The 21187-nt window shown below is 43.1% G+C and overlaps 1 protein-coding gene across 11 annotated transcripts in view; it reads right to left on the reverse strand.

Annotated features, from left to right (window-relative positions):
* Positions 1-21187, reverse strand: part of TBC1D5 (TBC1 domain family member 5) — a 1653915-nt gene that overhangs the window by 800345 nt on the left and 832383 nt on the right. Inside the window, exon 1 of one of the 11 annotated variants that reach the window (XM_029589270.1) lies at positions 823-977. The exons of the other annotated variants lie outside the window; for them this stretch is intronic. Coding sequence (XP_029445130.1) covers positions 823-836 — 14 coding nt within the window. The 5' untranslated portion in view covers positions 837-977. Of the gene's footprint in view, positions 1-822; positions 978-21187 lie in introns of those variants that run through there. 11 annotated transcript variants of the gene reach the window in all.

Here is a 21187-nt window from a genome sequence, read left to right on the forward strand (position 1 = left end):
AAGGAAATTGGAGTCTTAATCTTTATCTAATGTCTAATGAAGATTAAAAAAATAAATTAAAGCTACTGGCCACAATGATTTTATTTTCTATGGCTCTGTTTCAGACTGTGCCCAAATATTAAGGTGGGAAAAACCTTAAAGTTAAATTGTGCAACAGTATCAAAGCATATATGAGTTGTAAAAAAAATATCAAACTGGATAAACAGCTTAAATGTTTCTATTAAAACTTTTTCCTTCCAAAAGATGCAAAAAGTAGACTTAGAGATCAATATTCAGTAGTGTAGTGGGCAAAAAGTCAGTTAAAATTAACTGATTAACTTTTGTTGAGATATTCATGGGACTTAATTGGGTACGACTTTCAGTGAATATACTTGGCTAAAGTGACCCAGATAAAGCTACCTGGATCACTGTGTTTTTGAATATTGAAAAATAAAACTTGAAAGCTAAAAAAGGGTGCTGGCCAAATCCCCCACCCCCCTGGGTGTGATGAGTAGAGAGCTTCCAGTACATTAGTAGTGAAGCCTCTTTTTAATCCAAGATGTTTTAGCTGGATAAAGACTTACCTAGTTAAAACTTAGCCATTCAGTGGGGCAGAATATTTAAACACAGGGATTGTCTGGTGTAAGGAATCAGGTAGGCGAGAATAAGGTAAAAGTAAAATAATATGTTTATTGATATACAATCTTAATAATTCTAAGTATTAAAGGTATACAGTTCTAAGCACTAAAATATACAATTCTAAACATATACAGTTCTAAGTATTAAGAACAATTCCAAGCATATTCATCTGTATCCGTGCACAATATTTCGGCCAATACTCACAATACCCTTTTCATCAGCTTGTCTCAGAGAGAGAGCCCAGTACAGGCAAAAGGGACCCAGTCACTTCGTACATCTACAAAGTGACACGCAGTACTTTGCATACCAGCAAAGTGAAAGTATGTTTCTCGCTCTCCCCGTTTTGCAGCCATAGCTGTTCGTCCTTTATAGGCCAATGTCAACAAGTGTGCGTGCAGGATAGGATTACTCACTATCTCTGCCAGCAGTTCCAGTCTAAACAATACTCAAGGATAGATAGTCAGGTCATCTCTACTCCAGGCCGAATGTCAGTGCTGCAGCTGATTCTGCAGTTTCCCTAACATCTGGTTAAGTCTCGAATTTAGCCAGATAAACCCTTTTGAATATCTACCTCTTAGGAGCCTATTTATTAAACAGCATTAAAGTTAATGCAGGTGTCAATTCACATTAAACACCTGTTACTGCTTAACATATCATTAATGCAGCTGCATTAATGTGACGATTTTGGCCTTAATGTGCATTAATGCAGAAAAAATTTAAATGAGTTCCTAATATGCAAAATTGTAAAAAGCTTTTCATTTAAATGTAGCATGGTCATGTTAATGTATGCATCACTGTTAATGCTGAAGGTAAATGTAAGCAGGAATGTAGACTTCAACATGCATTATTGCAGCACGGTTAACATACTGCTCACCAAAGGCGAAAACACGCCGCAATAATGTGCGTTAAAAGCATGTTTGTGCACTTTAGTAGATAGGGCCAAAATTCAAAAGATGCACAATTTAAAATATGTTCAAGAAATTAATTTATAGGTATTTTGCACATTTTTGCCCAAGTCTTAAATCTGGCACTTAATTTGGTGATTTTGAGTTTGATGGGAGCAGAACCATATTCAAAACTCAGTGTAGCCTTTATCAAAATATTCAAAACTGTACAAGAAGGAAGAAGTTAAAAATATGGCTTAACATAAACATTTAAGTCTTGTGAATGTTTGCTATATTACTGGTGAAGGTGATCTGGCCGGCAAACTCAGATTTATTTTGTATACATAAATATGTTATAGTCTGATATTTTTTCAAGGAAAGGTTAATGGATACAGGGAAAGGCTACCAAGTGAAAATAGTAGTCACAAAAACTAATGAAATTCAAGAAAACATGGGATATGCACATATAACAACGTGGCAATACAGAGTTTTTCACTCAACGCACAATAAAGCTCTGGAATTTGTTGCCAGAGGATGTGGTTAGTGAAGTTAGGGGAAAATCTTTAAAGGTACGCGCAGGTTCAGATTTGTTTGCGCAACCCGGCGCGAACAAATCTACGCCTGATTTTATAACATGCACGCGCTGCAGTGCGCATGTTATAAAATCCAGGGTCGGCGCGCGCTTGGGGGGTGCACAATTGTGCAACCTGCACGTGCCGAGCCAAGCAGCCTGCCTCCGTTTCCTCCCGCTTCCCCCCCCACCTTCCCCTATCTAACCCAACCCCCAGCCCTACCTAAATCCCCCTCCTAACCTTTATCGACGAAGTTATGCCTGCCTCATCAAACTCACTCTGAGTGAGTGAGTTTGATGACACACTTTTCATGTGATTTGGTAAAAGTTTTGATAATAAAGGTTTGCTCTTTCATGATTTATGTATAATTTACATTAGTGTTGAGAGAGCGGTAAATATCACCCATTTTGTGTATATTAGAGGGCATGCCAGGCTAATATGCCCGAATATGACAGGCAGTCAAAGGGAAAGGCGCTTAGGTTTCTTAGCCACAGGCACCATCAGTCTGCCAATACACTTAACAGGCGACTGAAGTTGTGCATCTAATTGAATTCATGATGTAAACTATATGTGTCAAAAACTTAGGGTCATTAAAATTTAGGCGTCCCAAGAATAGGCATTGCAAAACTAGGCACACTTTTGCCCATCCTAACTTAAGCACACTACCAATGTGGCCCAAATTGTGTGCACAGGCATGCACACACCTAACAAGGAAGCCCCTATCACATGGACGCCCAAGTAGGCATCCAACTAAGCATCCAAAAACTGGGCGGACAACTTGGATGCACAGCCAGATGCACTTGCACGCACCAACAGATCCTGAAGAGGGCAGCTTAATGAGTAGGAAAAAGCATGCAAAAATGCTGCTGAGCCTGCCACGCGGTGCATACAGAAAAGCCAAACAAGGGGGGTTAGCCCACCCAGACTGCTCAAACTATCAGATTGCCCAAGTCCCTTAACCTCCCTCAGAGTAGGAACAAATGTCGGAAAACCTTACCTGAGCTCAGTCTTTCCTGGCTGAGTATAGAAACGGTCTCTGGAAGCGTGGGGAGAGGCCACATTATGCCACTGCACCCTCTGCCTTTTACCTGTTTTAACAGCCAAGTCCACACCAGCTGAGAAAACCAGCTCCTGGACCAAAGCATTCTTCTGAGGGACCATGGAAATCACCTCCGGAATTCTCAACTGGGGGAGGGACCATTTGGTATCACCGCAGGAGAGTGGGGCAAATTAAATCTCCTTTTATTTCTCCTTCTAAAACTTGAAGCAATCCCCAATAGGGAGATGTACGTCCACTATCTGCTGGAGACGACAAGTACTGGCAGGCTGATGTCACTGCAGGAGTATTAATACTGTGATGTCAGCTTTGCTCCATCACCATCTGCTAGTAGAGTTGCATAACCCACTTGTTCTGGATCTACCTGTCTAAACATTAAGAAATATGTTTCATTTGTGTGCCCAGCAGCAAGTACCCGCGCATCCTGCCGGCTTATTTAAATTCACGCGGTGCGCGCCAGCCCAACATATTCTCACTTCCCTTAATTTTGGCTGCATCGGGATTTTAAAATTCACTTTTTAGGGCACAGATTCTGCTTATTTCCAGCATTAGTAGCATGGGATCTATTTAATGTTTGGGTTCTTTCCAAGTACTTGTAACCTAGATTGGCTTCTGTTGGAAACAGAATACTGGGCTTGATGGACCCTGTCTTACCCAGTATGGCAACTTATGTAAATAAAATGAAATACCACCTCTCTGAATGAGGTGGTAGGCTGTTACTAAGCTTTCAGTAAGTATTTCCTAATTTTCTATAGAAAATGCCATCTTGTACTTTATAGAAGCATGCTAAATATTTTTTTCCAATGTTCACATGTTCGGTTTCTATTTCTTATGCTTCCTTCCTTAGAGGTTTGCGGTGCAGGCCCTGTACCATTTCTGTCCTTCTTGAACTACTTTAATCCTTTCAATGTCTTTATAAATGTATGGCCTTGCCAGGTATGGTCTCTGACAAGTCTCAAACCAGTCTGAGAGCCTGGTGCTTTGCCCTCTGAGCCACTGGTAGGCACCAAGCAAAGTGAACTTACATAAAGGATGAAACATCGTTTGATTCTACTGGATGAACCAGTGATCTCACCCCAGGGAACTAGAATGATCCTCAGGACTAAAACGGGGTTACTGTAAACAAAAATGTTGTTCCTGGTAACTCGATGGCTACTGAGCAGTGCTAATGGACCTGGAGAGTGAGCTTCATGATGATTGATGTTAAGTGAAGGACTGGATACTTGGACTTATCTGTGAGTACTGATAGTACTGGAATTGAACCAGTTTGGTATTACTAGGTGTAACGGTTAAGGACCCTTAGTCCGGAGCGAAGGATGATAAACCACCGAGGAACAGTCCCGATGAATTTGTCTCCGGAAGGTGGTACGGACAACAGCACTACTAGACAGGGTTCCACAGAACAAGCCGAGTGGCCCTCCAAGGAGCGGATAGCCTAAGGGCCTAGGGGAGCCCCCGAGGAGCGGGTACTCCAGATGCTCCTACTAGAGTCGGATACCAAGAATGAACAGTCCAGTCCAAGGATCTGGGGCAGGCTGCAAGGTGCGGAGACGAAGTCCAGGCAGAAGGTCCAGGGCAGGTAGCAAGGTGCAGAGACGAAGTCCAGGCAGAAGGTCCAGGGCAGGCAGCAAGGTGCAGAGACGAGGAACAGGCCAAGGTCAGGACGGGCAGCAGACAGGCAAAAATGAAGGAACAGTCCGAGGTCAAACCAGGAGACAAGAAATACTAGAAGAGGCAAAGACAGCCAAGCACAACAGGAACCTTATAGAAACATATAGAAACATAGAAATGACGGCAGAAGAAGACCAAACGGCCCATCCAGTCTGCCCAGCAAGCTTCACACACTTTTTTCTCTCATACTTATCCGTTTCTCTTAGCTCTTGGTTCTATTTCCCTTCCACCCCCACCATTGATGTAGAAAGCAGTGATGGAGCTGTATCCAAGTGAAATATCTAGCTTGATTAGTTAGGGGTAGTAGGGGTAGTAACCGCCGCAATAAGCAAGCTACACCCATGCTTGTTTTACTCAGACTATGTTATACAGCCCTTATTGGTTGTATTTCTTCTCCCCTGCCGTTGAAGCAGGGAGCTATGCTGGATATGCTTGAAGTATCAGTTTATTCTTCTCCCATGCTGTTGAAGCAGAGAGCCATGCTGGATATGCATCGAAAGTGAAGTATCAGGCACATTTGGTTTGGGGTAGTAACCGCCGTAACAAGCCAGCTACTCCCCGCTTTGTGAGTGTGAACCCTTTTTTCTTCTCCCCTGCTGTTGAAGCAGAGAGCTCTGCTGGATGTGTGTAGTATCAGTTTTTTCTTCTCCCCTGCCGTTGAAGCAGAGAACTATGCTGTATATGCATAGAAATTGAAGTAACAGGCTTATTTGGTTTGGGGTAGTAACCGCCGTAACAAGCCAGCTACTCCCCCCTTTATGAGTGCAGATCCTTTAGTCCACATTTCCTCTTGCTGTTAAAGCTAGAACGATGTTGGAGTCACAGTAAGCATGTGTACGTTTATTGAATAAGGGTATTGTCTCCAGGCAGTAGCCATCATTCTGGCGAGTCACCCACTCTTCATTGGCGGCCTCTTGACTTTATGGATCCACAGTGTTTATCCCACGCCCCTTTGAAGTCCTTCACAGTTCTGGTCTTCACCACATCCTCCAGAAGGGCATTCCAGGCATCCACCACCCTCTCCGTGAAGAAATACTTCCTAACATTGGTTCTGAATCTTCCTCCCTGGAGCTTCAAATCGTGACCCCTGGTTCTGCTGATTTTTTTCCTACGGAAAAGGTTTGTCGTTGTCTTTGGATCATTAAAACGTTTCAAGTATCTGAAAGTCTGTATCATATCGCCTCTGCTCCTCCTTTCCTCCAGGGTGTACATATTTAGATTCTTCAATCTCTCCTCGTACGTCATCCGATGAAGATCCTCCACCTTCCTGGTCGCCCTTCTCTGTACCGCTTCCATCTTGTCTTTGTCTTTTTGTAGATACGGTCTCCAGAACTGAACACAGTACTCCAGGTGAGGCCTCACCAAGGACCTGTACAAGGGAATAATCACTTCCCTTTTCTTACTCGATATTCCTCTCTCTATGCAGCCCAGCATTCTTCTGGCTTTTGCTATCGCCTTGTCGCGTTGTTTCGCAGACTTCATATCATTAGACACTATCACCCCAAGGTCCCTCTCCTGCTCCGTGCACATCAGCCTTTCCCCCCCCATCGAATACAGTTCATTTGGGTTTCCACTCCCCATATGCATGACTTTGCACTTCTTGGCATTGAATCTCAGCTGCCATATCTTCGACCACTCTTCCAGTTTCCTTAGATCCCGTCTCATTCTCTCCACTCCTTCCGGCGTGTCCACTCTGTTGCAGATCTTAGTGTCATCCGCGAAAAGACAAACCTTGCCTTCTATCCCGTCCGCAATGTCGCTCAACCTTGTTGCAAGGTGACTTCCTGGTCTCAGGGAGAGGTTTAAATCTCCCTGGCTGATGACATCATCTTCCGGGGCAGGCCTGGTTTTCGCGCCACGGCCCCTTTAAGGGGCGGAGCCTGCCACTCTCTACCCGATGCTAGCTGAAAAGACGCCAGGGAAGTCGCGCCGTGGACCATGTGTGGCCTGCCATGTCGGGAGGGCCTCCGTGCCGGCGGACCATTGGAGGTAGGGGGGCCTGGCCGAGGGCTACCGCGGCCAGGTGCCACAACACTAGGATTTGGTAACATTTGGAACTAAACCTGATGTGTATTACCTAAGAACTCATATTTAATTTAAATTTATTATAATCCTCTTCTTGAAGAGTTTGTATTATTGGAACCCTGTAGTGAAGTGAACCTGCATGATTATTTTAATATCCCCGAGTTTAAATACACCTATACTTAGAAATGGAAAGAAATGTGATTCAATGTACTTAGGGTGAAAATTTAGCAGGCCTCCAGAACTGTACAAAGTACTCACGGTATGAATGTCTAATAACCTATACAAGACATATTATATTTTATAAAAAAAAATGCATAGAAATACAAAAACATATACATATAATAGTATATAAACAAAAGAATTTCCCCTGTCCCTCCTCTTATAAGCGATCTGGAACATTCACAAACACTTTCAACCAAAACACTACCCAAAAATAATCATGAATCCTCCCTCTTTTGATATGCCCCTTTGGCAGTATCCTGCCAAGTGCACCATGCCCCTAATAGCGGGGTTTGTATTGTTGTGGGAGTGGACCCTTGGATCAAGGTGGAGTTGGCAAAACCTGCAGGGAGGAGCCCTGCAGGTCCCCACCGTCAGCAGGTGGAGCTGGCCGAGGCAGAGGCCCAACTGGAGCTTCACCAATACCAGCCTACATTCCCCTTAGGTTGAGCCCTTGGGTGCTGGGGCCGGCTGAGCTTAGGCGCAGGCCTCTGCTAGTGGGAAGATGATCTGTTGAGCAGGTAGAGTTGCAGGTCAGCATCTAGCACAGGTGAATACAAGCAAAGTCAGAGCAGGTGAAGGTCGGTGGCAGGCAGAGTTCAAGCAAGTCTGTGTCCAGGCCAAGGTCAAACCAGAAATCCATCTGAAGGGCAACACAGAGCGGAGAGGAGGCAGGAAGGCAAGGAGCAACACAGGCAGGAGCAGGTATACTGAAGATGAAGGCAAAGACTGGAGACTGTCCATGAAGAAGACACAAGACTGAAGACTGAACACGAGGAAGACGAGGAACAGAAATACATGGACCAGATAGTAAATGTAGGAACCAGGAACAAGAACCAGGGACACGGAGCCAGGAACAGGAACACGCTGAGGCAATGTACTAATTCTAGGATGTTGACCAATTGCTGAGGTGTTAGAAAAGGCTGCATTGAACGCCTCTCCAATGCAGCAGAAGTGATATCATCAGGAGGCACCTCACCATGATTCCTGCCATTGGCCCTTCAAATTCAGCATGATCAGTGATCACACACCCTAGGGAGAATGGAGAGAACAGGGCCCCCCCTTACTGTCAAACAAGTTGTCCCCTGTAGAAAGTACATCCCTCAGACTATTGTGCATATCTTCATGAAGGTCACTTGCTCACAACCACATGAGCCTTCAAGCCACTATGGAAATGGCTGAAGTCTTAGCAGTAGTGTTAAAAGCTTTGTGTGCAGAATGGATCAGATGCTTCTACATTCCTTCATATCTTCCACTGCTTGACATAAGTCTTCCTGTCCTGGTTCTGATGATTTCATCAAAAGCTTCAGCTTTTTCATGCATTCGTGCCCCAATATTCAAAAAACTGCCATTTAGCCAGATAACTTGAGAGTTATCCAAATAAATGACTTTGAATATTGACCCCTATAAAATAATGATTGGCTCACAGTACTCTGAAGTTAGAAACCTTGGTTCATTTTCCTTATTCACTGCTGAATGGGTGATATTAAGCAAGTTACCCCATCTCCTTTCACTCTCTTTGGCAGGATATACACTAATACCTCAAGAAGTATAAATAATTCACAATAAACAAACATTTGAAAGGAAGTTTGAGAGCTACAGGTCATGATTTGAGGCTCAAATAAGATAGATTTTGAAGTAATATACAAAATATATCTTCACACAAGATGATAAATACATAAAATGGCCTTCAAGTGGATGTGGTGAGGCAAAATCAGTAAAAGAAGTCAACAAAAGCCTGGAATAATCCCAGAGGATCTTTAGTTGCAAAGAAGTAAAGGGAAAGCTAAAAATGACATATTGCAATAGGAAAGAAAATGGACAGTAGACTTATCATACTCTGTTTCATATTCTATTCTGGAAGTTAGAAATCAAGGTGTGAAGCATGCAGAGATGAGCCATTTCAGTAAACTCCTTAAAAACAAAATTTTTCCTGGTTTGGCATTATTGGTACCATTAAAATACACATAAGCCAAAATAATTTTAAACATTAGTAGCCTTCTTTCTAATAATCATATGATATAGTTAGAAAATTACCTGAAAAAATGTTTTAAAAAAGTGATTCACAGTCATTTTTATCTCATAGGTCATGGTTATCCCCTCTAATACAATAATTAAAAATATGCAAGCAGCTGGTACAGTGGCTAAACAGATTAATGTAATTGTCTGTAGTTATATGTGTTGGCAAGGGGTTTGCCTCTTTGGTGATGAGAATGCCAGCTGCCCTTGGGAAGGACAGAAAGACAATCTTATTTATTCCCAATGCCATGTACTGTAAAGATTAAATCTAGCATGGTTTGTTGTTGAATGGATAATACTGACAGTATAAAGTAATCATTAGATCACATTGCTTTGAAGTTAAAAACCCTGGTTCACTTTCCCTATTCTGAAAGGTAAACTAATAAGGGTGGAATTACTCGTGTCTCTCAAAATATAGAGTAAATATCAGAAGCACTAATTGATAGACTCTCAATTAGTGCATCTGATATTCATTTTCCCTATTAACCATTGACCATGTGATATTAAGCAAGTTACTAAAGCTACTTTTGCTCTCCTGGGCTAGGTAGTGCCAAAATGTGAATTTTATACAGTGATTGTGTACACCAAAGCACACCAAAGCACCCAATAAAAAAGCACATATTTGGAGGGCAATTTTCAAAATGTCTGTATTGTTGCAAAGTCTGGGGGAACTTTTTATCTGTGGTCTTTGCACCAGTTTTCAAAGGAAAACTATATGTATACATTTACTTTGAAAATTAGACAAAACTTCTTTTTCTGTGGATACTTCTTCCAACCAAAACTATCCAGGTAATTTTCTCCTCTGACCCACCCTGCCCTGAGAATACCTACAATATAATACAGGTAAGTAAACAACCTGAAAGTCTGCACATTGTTCAAAAACGTTCTCATTTTTTGCCACATTGAGAGGAGGTATTTCCAGGGGTGTGTTTAGATTGGGGAAGGAAACATGCACTCAGAGATTGCATTTTCAAATTTATGTGCCTACTTTTCTAGTAAACTTTTAAACATTGTAGCACATCACATGGCTTTTCTTCAGCAGCAGTTTTTCTTTTGACATAGATCTTGCAGTTTCAAGCCAACTTGAAAGACCTTGAGACTTTCATATTGGGATTTGCTAGGTGCTTCCATGTGAACCAGACTGGTCACTGTTTGGAGACAGAACACTGAGTTTGAAGGATTATTGGTCTGATCCCGTATGGCATTTCCTATTTCTTAGCTCTTCTGCCAAGAAGCATGTACAAAAACTGATTTCCTTGTGCAAAGATGGTAGACAACTATTCTAAACAACTCATGGCTGTTATTGATTTTAAGAGGCTTCCACCAAGTATTGAATCAAGGGGTATGAAAACTTATGCCATCAAGACCTTTTGTTTTTTATTCTTAATCATTTTTGGAATATTTTTATAATTGCTCTTTCACAATGAAAGTGTAGAATATGTTGTGTAGATCAGTGATATGCAGGAACTGGGGGTGGAGAAAAAAGCCAACACACTAAAAGACTATCCAGAAAAAGATAAGGTGTGTCGCATAAGATTTAAGAACAGTCCTTTGAAAGGTTCAAAAGTCCAAGCCATTAGATTGTATCATGGTATTTTAATGAATACTTCAGGTACAAAGTTACAACTTTAAACAACAGTCAGTCCCCCAATCAAGGACAGTGTTTCAACCTAAGTCTGCAACGGGAGGGACAAGGCAACCAGCATTTAAGCACACAGGGCTAGTGCCCCGAATCTATTGGCCAGTGTCCCGAATCTCAAACAGCTGCTCTGTTTATTTCTCTGAGGGAATAGGCTGGAAAAGGGAGCAGAGTACATTGTTTCTTTTCTGCAGTGTACACCACCAACTCAACCCCTCTCCCTCCTGTCCTCACAAGAGGGGGAGGGGGTAAGATTGAGCAAATACTGCTGGCAACATGTGGGGAGAAACAGGAGCAGGGGGCTAGACAAGGAAGCAGTGCAATTTGTCTTCTAGTCTGTATCATTCTGTGTTGCAGTCTCATTCCCTCCCACCCTGTCCCCTTGCTTCAACAGGAGGGATAGGGCTGGACCAGATATAGACACAGCCACACCCTGTGATGCCAGGACAGGATTCTGACAGCAGAGTAGGGAAGAAGGAAGGGCACATCCTAGAGCACAATCAGGGAGCTCTAACGGCTTGATGGTGAGGGAGAAGAGGTAAAATCTGAACTGGAGTGAATACAGGTCATACAAAAGGGGGATTGTGGGAAAGAATAAATGTTGGGCGAGTTCAGGAAGGTGCTGAATGCTGGGAGGAGCGTAAGAAGGAGAGCTGAATACAGTATCCTCTTCCACCTCCCTGAAATCAGCAATGCAAAGTCGGGTTGACTGAAATGATGAGAGAACCAGTGTTATGAAGATCCATAAAAATCAGGACATAGCATGGATTTACATATGAGAAATTTTGCCTCACTATGTGGATAATGGCGAGCTTGTGAATGTAGTATATTTGGATTTTCAGAAGGCGTTTGACAAAGTGCCCCATGATAGACTCCTGAGAAAATTAAAAAGTCAAAGGATAGGAGGCAATGTAGTTGTGAGATAGCCAAATAACTTTCAGCAGACAAGATTAAATCATTTGTTCTTAAAGAGTATAGTTTTATTTACAACACCAACATTCATATCGTGTAGCCTGTATACTGTCAGCAGTGTACTCACAGCTTTTACCTTCTTGCAGAGAGGGTTTAGGAGCTTCCTTTTTCTGGAGATTCAAGATCTCTTGTTCCCAGCAGGGCTCCATCTCTTAGCCTGCCCAGCTGGATCCCTCCCACAGAGCTCTCTCACTCTATGAGTTTTAAGATTGATCAGACATCTAGCCTAGTGCCGCACAAGTTAAGGGTGGGTAGTAGGGTCACTTCTTTACAGTCTTATTGTGCATTGCTAACTGGTTAAAAGATAGGAAGCAGAAATTAGGACTAAATGGTCAGTTTTCTGGTATAGAAGAGTAAACAGTGGAGTTCCTCAGGGATCAGTTACCGGGATGATAGCTTTTTAATTTATTTATAAATGATCTGAAAAAGGGAGTGACGCATGAAGTGATCAAATTTGCAAGCAATTAAAAATCATTCTGAATTGTTAAATCAAAAGCGGATTATGAAAAACTGCAGGAGGATCTTGCAAGACTGGAAGACTGGGTATTTAAATAGCAGATTTAATTAAATATAGACAAGTGCAAAGTGATACACATGGGGAAGAGTAACCCACAATACAATTACACAATGTTAAGTTTCATATTAGGAACTACCGCCCAGGAAAAAGATTCTACATGTCAAAGTGGACAATAATTTGAAATCCTCAGTTCATTGTATGACAGCAGTCAGAAAAGCAAACTGTTAGTAAAGATTACGAAAGGAAAGGAGAATAAAATGATGAATGTCATAATGCCTCTGTATCGCTCCATAGTGAGGCTACACCTGGGGTACTGTATGCAGAGCTGGTCGTTGCATCTCAAAAAAGATATGGCTTAACTGGAAAAGGTAAAGAGAAGGGCAACCAAAATAATAAAGGGGATGGAACTGCTCCCCTATGAGGAAAAGATAAAGAAACTGGGTCTGTTCAGCTTAGAGAAGAGACAGCTGAGGGGGATATGAAAGAGGTATATAAAATCATGAGAGGTCTAGAACACGTAAATGTGAATCGGTTATTTACTCTTTCAAAAAATACAAAAATTAGAGGGAACTCTATGAAGTTAGTAAGTAACCCATTCAAAACAAATCAGAAAAAGTTTTTTTCATTCAACAAATAATTAACCTCTGGAATTTATTACCAGAGGATGTGGTTAAAGGTAGCGTAGCTGGGTTTAAAAAGAGGTTTGGACAAATTTCTGGAGAAGTCAATATACTGTTACTTAAGAAATAGCCACTACTTACCACTGTACAATAGAAGCATGGGATCTATATATTGCTTGGGATCTTGCCAAGTACTTGTGACCTGGATTAGCCATTGTTGGAAACAGGATACTGGGCTTGATGGACTCTTGAGTATGGTAAGTTCTTATGTTTTGGGTTTTTTTGAAGCAACATGATACAGAGATCTATATTTTCAAATTTTTTGAACATTTCCCAAGAATATCCTCTTGGTACAGTAAAACTGGTGTTTACAAAAAGAAAAACACAAAAAGGAAATTAAGCTTCCATTATCAATGGTTATGCAAACATAAAAAATTATAAGAATTTTGAGGAAGCGGAATTATGAGCGCATACATTTAAAGTAAACTTTTATACATACATGAGAGAAATGTATGTATGCCAAATGATGCCACTACCTATACTTCACATAACTAAGCCGAGGCTTAGTTATGTGAAGAGTGCATCTATGAAAGCTCTAAGTTGCGCGGGCTCAGAGAAAATATAGTTTACACCTGAATGCCACACACAGCATTTACAAGGATATTTAAGAATAAAAGTGGCCCTAGTTGAAGAACTGCCAGACGAATCATAAGAAAATCTCTACGTCTGGTTTGTGTTGTTTTAATAATGTCCGGGTAAATCCAAATCAAATATCCATAGACACTTGTTTGTCTATTCCTTAAAAATAGTTTCAGAACGTAATTCCTATCTGATCAAAAGGCAAACGATATTAGTAATGGTTTCCTTTGTGTTATCACAGCATCTATAGTTATTTCCAATATGTTAGATAAATCCATAGATGGTATCTGGCTTCCTCCAGGCTCCAATTCTTCAGCTTAGGTCCGCTGTTGCAGGTAAAAGGACTTTGTATTTACCAGTAAGGCAGTCTCTGGAATTTTGAGAATTTGTTTCATGCCATTTCTAAAATGTTCTAGAGGGGAGAGCATACTGACCACTGGAAAATTCAACACCCTTAAATTATGGGCCCTGAGAGCATTTTAAACATTCTCTAGCCTTCTGTTAGTAATATTATCCGATATAATCAACTTTTGCTGAACATTTTCAACAGAGGAAATCTTTTTAACCAACTCTTCTACTTTTTTTCCATAGTTTGAGATAAGAGTATTATTCAGTACAGATTGGTTCTTTACCACTGGGACAGTGTATTAATGGAATGTTCAATTGATTTTAAAACTGCCCAAATCCCCTCTAGCGTTATTTTCTCCGGCGTTGTTATAGTGAAAACCCGCTGTTAAAGCCCTCATATGGCCATCTCCTGCTTCCACATCGTCGCTCACGCTTCTTCCATTACCTTCTGGTATTAAGAATATCACCTTCCTCCTAGCTCCCAGCGAGGGATCTGGAGTTAAGCCCTCCATTTCTCTTCTTGGGCTTAAACTGCTTACTTCTCCCAGCCCATGGGTCTCTCACCAGTTCACCTCCCAGTCAACAGCGTCTCCCTCACTCCAGTCAAACGCCAAAGGGCTACTCGCTGCTTCTGGGGTACCAGAAGGTATTGCAATGTTTCCCGGGTGCGTGGGTCTACTCGGCTCTCCAGAACTGAGGTGGTGTCACAGGTCAGGGGAGATGCGCTCTAGCGCTGCTCTCCCAGCGACCAAGCATTCTGGCGAGGATGTAGTGGCTCCTGAAAAGAACCCCTCAATTCGAGGCTGTCGGGGGTCATTAGAGGGCGATTCTTCTTTCGCCTCTCTAAGTCTCCCCCTTTCTCTTAGTGTGAGGCATATACATGGGAAATTGAATGGAAAAAGGTAAGAGCCTCTCTGCAGGCATTCGCTACAGTCTCACATGGTGGCCATCTTGCCTCAAGTTCTTATGTTTTTATAGATCCCTGAGTTTTTACAAAATGTTTAGCTGCTGTCACAGCATTTCTACATACATTTAGGTTTCATATTTTTACCATCCTGGACAAATGACAGATCCAGGATACATTTTCAATTTGTCTGTTAGCCATCTGTTGTTAGCTGCTTTGTTTACTAGTATGGAAAAGCTGGTTATATACCAAAAGCAAATTAAATTAAGCATCTGAGGCAGGGACAGATAAATCCGTGTGCAACATCTCCATGAACTAGAGGATTTCCAGCATTTTGTGCCTGGCATCCTCCTCCATCAAAAACTGAAATGGAATGGCCTCTGTCATCGCCCACACAAAATCTGCGAAAGTTAAGTCCTCTGGTGGAGACTTCCTTAGATCATCTGGAGATGGCTCTGAAGGGAGACTCTCTGAGTCCTCAGAGGAGGAATCTGCAGTGTCATCCCCCCAGGGGTCATACGGAGCCTCAACCTCATTGAAGTCAATAGGGAATGGGGCCCTAGGTGCTCGGCCTTCGTCCAGAGCCACAGGCACCAGTAGCACTGGTCCCAGCCTGGCAAATCTGGACGGGGGGGGGGGGGGGGGGGGGGCTCGGCGTCCCTGATGGCCTCAGTGGAGCTTCCTCATCCTCAGAACCAGCAATGGCCACCGTATCGGCTGGGGGAAGCACTGGTGTCCCACTGGGCAACAATGCCTTCCCCGAAACTGACGCTAGCTGGGTCGGTAAAGCACCAATGCGCATATTAAGCTGCTCCAGAAGCGGTTCCAGAATGGATAGTGCTGGCATTGGAAAAGTTGGTGCCACAGACCTGATGCCCTGATGTGCCTGTTCCACTGCCAGCTAGACTCGCCGCTCCAGCTCCGCCTCGAAAGTTGCTGATGCCAACACCGACTGGGAGGTAGGAGGGGGGCCAGATCTTACGTGGACCACCAAGGTAGATCGGTGACTGGCACCAGGACCAGTGGAAACCATTGCAGACCCCCGGCATCAATGGGAGATTGGCACTCACTTTGAGCCATCATGGCATGAACCAACGCATCCCCAAGCTCAACACCGTGCATCGAAGGTGACCGGTGCTGATGATTCCTCTGCTTCCCTCGGTGCTCAACCTGGTCTTTCCCCAGTGCCAATGTTGATAACTATGAACCTGATGTCCTCGATCTGGAAGAAATGTGCCAGGGGCCAATCTCCGGCACCCCTATCCGCTGACAGCATCGACAGGAACTGAAGGCCCTACCGATGTTGATGGCACGGTGTCCATTGATGCTGATGCAGCCAATGCCGGCGTCGATGGTTCGGACTTTCTCCACCCAAAGTGTTTCTCCATCTTAACGAGTCGAGCGCGACATCCCTTACGGTTCATCTGAGTGCACATGTGGAAATCCCAGATGTCATGTGATGCCCCCAAGCAGAGGACACATATCTTGTGGTGGTCAATAATGGACATGGTCCTCAGGCACTGGGGGCATTGATGAAAACCAGACTAGGCCATGACAAACGAAAAAAAAAGTAGAACTTGAGTGGTGATGGCAGGCAGTCGAAGCCAGCAGGCATCGAAACACTGCTGCCACAGAGGGAACGATAGCGAAAAGAAAATTACCAAGAATGCCAAAAAATCTAAGGTGCCTATAGGAAGGAACCAAGAAGGACCTGGAATCGATAGAACTTGGAAAAAATGAAAATATCCAGTGAAAAGTTTTCCAAGGCAATTTTCAAGGATAAAGCCAAGAGCTCACTTATTTATTTATTTTATTTATTATTTTTACTACACCGGCTTTCATGACATGGATCACATCAAACCGGTTTAGATTTAACAAAGTGTGCAAGATAAGAGATAACTCAAACAACTGTAACAAGAGCATTGTAAGGAGAGTGACAGTTACAATAAAACAGGGAAATAAATAACTGGGAGTTGGAGGTGAGAAGAGGGGGATTTAACTGACAGCAACTTATTTACAAGGTAACAAGATTGAGTCCGATAAAATGTGATTTGTATAGTATTTGTATAGTTCGATAAAATGTGATTTGTATAGTAGATGATAATGATAACAATGTGAAGGTGATGACAGTGATTGACATAGTTTATTTAAATCCATTTCTGATAGTGTGATTGAGATGTCGGGTGTGGGTCTCAGTCAGGGATTGGAAAGGCTTTTTTAAAAGCCAAGTCTTCAGCCTTTTCCTAAATGTTGGTAGGCAGGGTTCTTGTCTCAGGTCCGCTGGGATGGAGTTCCATAAAGGTGGACCTACGGTTGAGAATGCTCTGGCACTGAGAGACTTATGATGAATGGTTTTTGCGTGAGGCACCTGAAGAGATTCTTTGTAAGATTCCCTGATGGGTCTGGCGGATGTGTGTTTTTTGAAGGGAATTTGTAAGTTGATCCGGGCTTGTTGGTGAATGACTTTGTAGATGGTGGTGATGGATTTGTAGATGATTCTGTAGTGGATCGGTAACCAGTGAAGGTCCTTGAGGATTGGGGTGATGTGGTCCATTCTCCTAGAGTTCGTCAGGATTCTGGCAGCTGTATTCTGCACCATTTGTAGAGGTTTGGTATGAGAAGCTGGGAGTCCCAGTAGTAGCGAGTTACAATAATCTAGCTTGGAGAAGATTATTGCTTGAAGAATTGTTCTGAAGTCCTGTGAGTGGAATAAAGGTTTCATTCTTTTTAGGATATGTAATTTGTGAAAGCAATCTTTGGTGGTTTGGTTGATGAATGATTTTAAGTTGAGACGGTTATCCATGATGGCTCCTAGGTCTCTTACGTGAGAGGTTTGAAGGAGAGAGATGGTTTGAAGGAGAGAAGGTTTGAAGGAGAGATGGTGGCTTAACCATGAGGCAAAAGCTCACAGAAAATAAGAGACTGAAGAGGGACCCTGTGTGGACACGAGGTATAGGTCATGCTGGGTATGCTCAGTGTACTTTGTTAAAGTTCCAGAAACTTTGACATAAGTTTTCCGTGCCGAGCCTCCATCCGATGTCACCCATGTGTGAGGACTACCATCCTGCTTGTCCTAGGAGAATCTGATATGCTACTCCCCAGTCCAGGAAACATTCCTGGGGTTCTAGAACCCAACTCAATCTATCTGCCAGGACATTCTCCTCACCTGCTGGATACGTGGCTCTGAGGACCATCCTCTGAGAGATGGTCTAGTCCCACATCTGGACAGTCTCCTGACACAAGAAATATAATCCTTTCCCTTCCTGCTAGTGTTCATCTGGACCGAGATCACTTTGTTGGCCAACTGATCTCTGAAAGCCTTCAAAGCATATCAAACAGTCCTCAGCTCCAGGAAGTTTATCTGATGAAGTATTTCCTGTGCAGACTAAAGATTTTGCGTGCAGAGTTTCTCTCTATGGGCTCCCCACCCCAGGTTGGATGCATCCATAGTCAGAACAACTTAGACTGGAAGAATTTGGAAGATTATATCCCTGGTCATATTTGAGTTAATTTACCACCAGGACAGGGAATTCTTGAATGCCTCTAAGCAGAATCTGGAGGGCGTTTTGGAGGAAGACCCAATAGATGTTACATTTACCATCTTCTTATGACACTGAGGACCCACACATCTGAAGTTACATTGGGCAAATGAAATACATAAAACTTCAGGCTGCCTCCTATAGAACTGTCTTCCAGCATGGGTATGGGGATACAGGCTATGCTCTCTGTGATCTAGTGAAAATCCTGTAAGGATCCTGGCTGCTATGTGGCCCTTCTGCAGGCAGGGGCCTTCAGTTGGCTGCAGCCTGAGCTACATAGGGTTACCTCAAAGACACATGAGTTAACACTGTCATGACTTAAAAGCTTGCCTCATTCACAACTCCCCACCTCATCTTGGAGTCTCCATTACTCCTTGCTGTAGACCCTCTAGTATGTTGCCTTAGCCTTAAGAAAATAAGAAGTTGCCAAACTGGGTCAGACTGAGGGTCCATCAAGCCCAGCATTCTGTTTCCAACAGTGGCCAATCCAGGATACAAGTACCTGGGAAGTGCCCAAACATTAAACAGATCTCATATTACTAATGCAGGTAATAAGCAGTGGCTATTCACGTAGGGGTAGATTTTCATACAGGGCGCCCTCGCGTACTTTTGTAGGCGCATCAGGCGCAAACAAAAGTACGCTGGATTTTAGTAGATACGCGCGGAGCCACGCGTATCTGCTAAAATCCTGGATCGGCGCGCGCAAGGCTACTGATTTCGTGTAGCCGGCGCGCGCCGAGCCGCGCAGCCTACCTCCGTTCCCTCCGAGGCCGCTCTGAAATCGGAGCGGCCTCGGAGGGAATTCGCTAACGCCCTCCCCTCACCTTCCCCTCCCTTCCTCTACCTAACCCACCCCCCCCAGCCCTGTCTAAACCCCCCCTACCTTTGTTGGGGGATTTAAGCCTCCCAGAGGGAGAAGTAAATCCCAGCGCGCCAGCGGGCCGCTGGCACGCCTAGACGCGACCCGGGGGTGGTTCTGGAGGGTGCGGCCACGCCCCCAGACCGCCCCGGGCTGAAACCACACCCCCGGGCCCGCCCCCAAAACGCCGCCGACACGCCCCAAAAACACCGCGCCGGTCGGCCCTGCCCCCGACACGCCCCCCTCGGAAAACCCCGGGACTTACGCGCGCCGGCAGGCCTATGTAAAATAGGCGCACCGGCGAGCAAGCCATGCTCGCGTAAATCCGGGCGGATTTACGCGAGCAGGGCTCTTAAAATCCGCCCCTAAGTCATCTTGACTAATAGCAGTTTATGGACTTCTCTTTCAGGAACTTGTCCGAACCTTTTTTAAATCCAGCTAAAAACTTCCTTAACCACATTCTCTGACAATGAATTCCGGAGCATAATTGAGCACTGAGTGAAAAAGAATTATTTCTGAATTGTTTTAAATGTGATACTTGCTAACTTCATGGAATTCCTCTTAGTCCTTCTATTATCTGAAAGTGTAAATAACCAATTCACATTTACCCATTTTAGTCCTCTCATGATTTTGTAGACCTCTATCATATCCCTCTTCAGACGTCTCTTCTTCATGCTGAATAGTCTTAACCACTTTAGCCTTTCCTCACAGGGAAGCTGTTCCATCACCTTTCTCATTGTAGCTGCCCTTCTATGTACCTTCTCCAGTCCATCTATATCTTTTTTGAGATGTGGCGACCAGAACTGAACTTAGTACTTAAGGTGCGGTCTCATCATGGAGTGAAACAGAGGAATTATGAAATTCTCCATTTTATTCACCATTCCCTTCCTAATAATTCATAACATTGCTTTTTTGACTGCTGCAGCACACTGAGCTGATGATTTCAATGTATTGTCCACTATGACACCTAGATCTTTTTTCCTGGGTGGTAACTCTTAATATGAAACTTAACATCGTGTAACTAAAACATGGATTATTTTTCCATATATGCATCACCTTGCACTTGTCCACATTAAATCTCATCTGTCATTTGGACACCCAATCTTCCAGTCTCACAAGGTCCTCCTGCAATTTATCTCTATCTGCTTGTGATTTAACGACTCTGAATAATTGTGTCATCTGCAAATTTGATCACCTCACTCATTGTTCTCCCTTCCAGATCATTTAGAATAATATTAAAAAGCCCCCATCCAAGTGGAGATCCCTGAGGAACTCCACTGTTCACCTCTCTTCACTAAGAAAACTGACCATTTAATCCTACTCTCTGCTTCCTGTCTTTTAAACAGTTTGCAATCCACAAAATTGCATTGCTTCCTATCCATGACATTTTAGTTTTCTTAGAAGACTATAATGGGGGATTTTGTCATATACCTTCTAAAAATCCAAATACACTACATCTACTGGTTCACGTTATTCACATGTTTATTAACCCCTTCAAAAAGGGGTAGCAGATTTGTGAGGGAAAACTTTCCTTGTGTAAATTCATGCTGGTTCTGTTCCATTAAACTATGACAATTTATATGTTCTGTGATTTTGTTATTTAGAATAGTTTCCACGATTTTCCTGGCACTGAAATCAGGCTCACCAGTCTATAATTTCCTGGATCATCAGGGTTTCATTGTTCACCTTCCAGTCTTCACGTAATGGATGATAGGTTACAAATTACTAGTAACAGATCTGAAATTTCATTTTTTAGTTCTTTCAGAACCCTGGAATGTATACCATCTGGTCTGGGCAATTTGCTATTCTTTAATTTGTCAATTTGGCCCACTACATCTTCCAGTTTCACCATGATATGTTTCAGGTCATCTAAATTATCACCCTTGAAAACCGTCTCTGGAATGGGAATCTACCCAATCTTCTCCTCAGTAAACACCAAAGCAAAGAATTAATTAACCTTTCCTTAATGGCCTTATCTTCCCTAAGAGTCCCCTTAACCTCTCGATCTTCTAACGGTCCAACAGATACCCTTGCTGGCTTCCTGTTTCGGATTTATTTTTAAAAGTTCTTATTATACATTTTTTC

Source organism: Rhinatrema bivittatum, chromosome 2, assembly GCF_901001135.1.
Source record: "Rhinatrema bivittatum chromosome 2, aRhiBiv1.1, whole genome shotgun sequence".
Taxonomy (NCBI): domain Eukaryota; kingdom Metazoa; phylum Chordata; class Amphibia; order Gymnophiona; family Rhinatrematidae; genus Rhinatrema; species Rhinatrema bivittatum.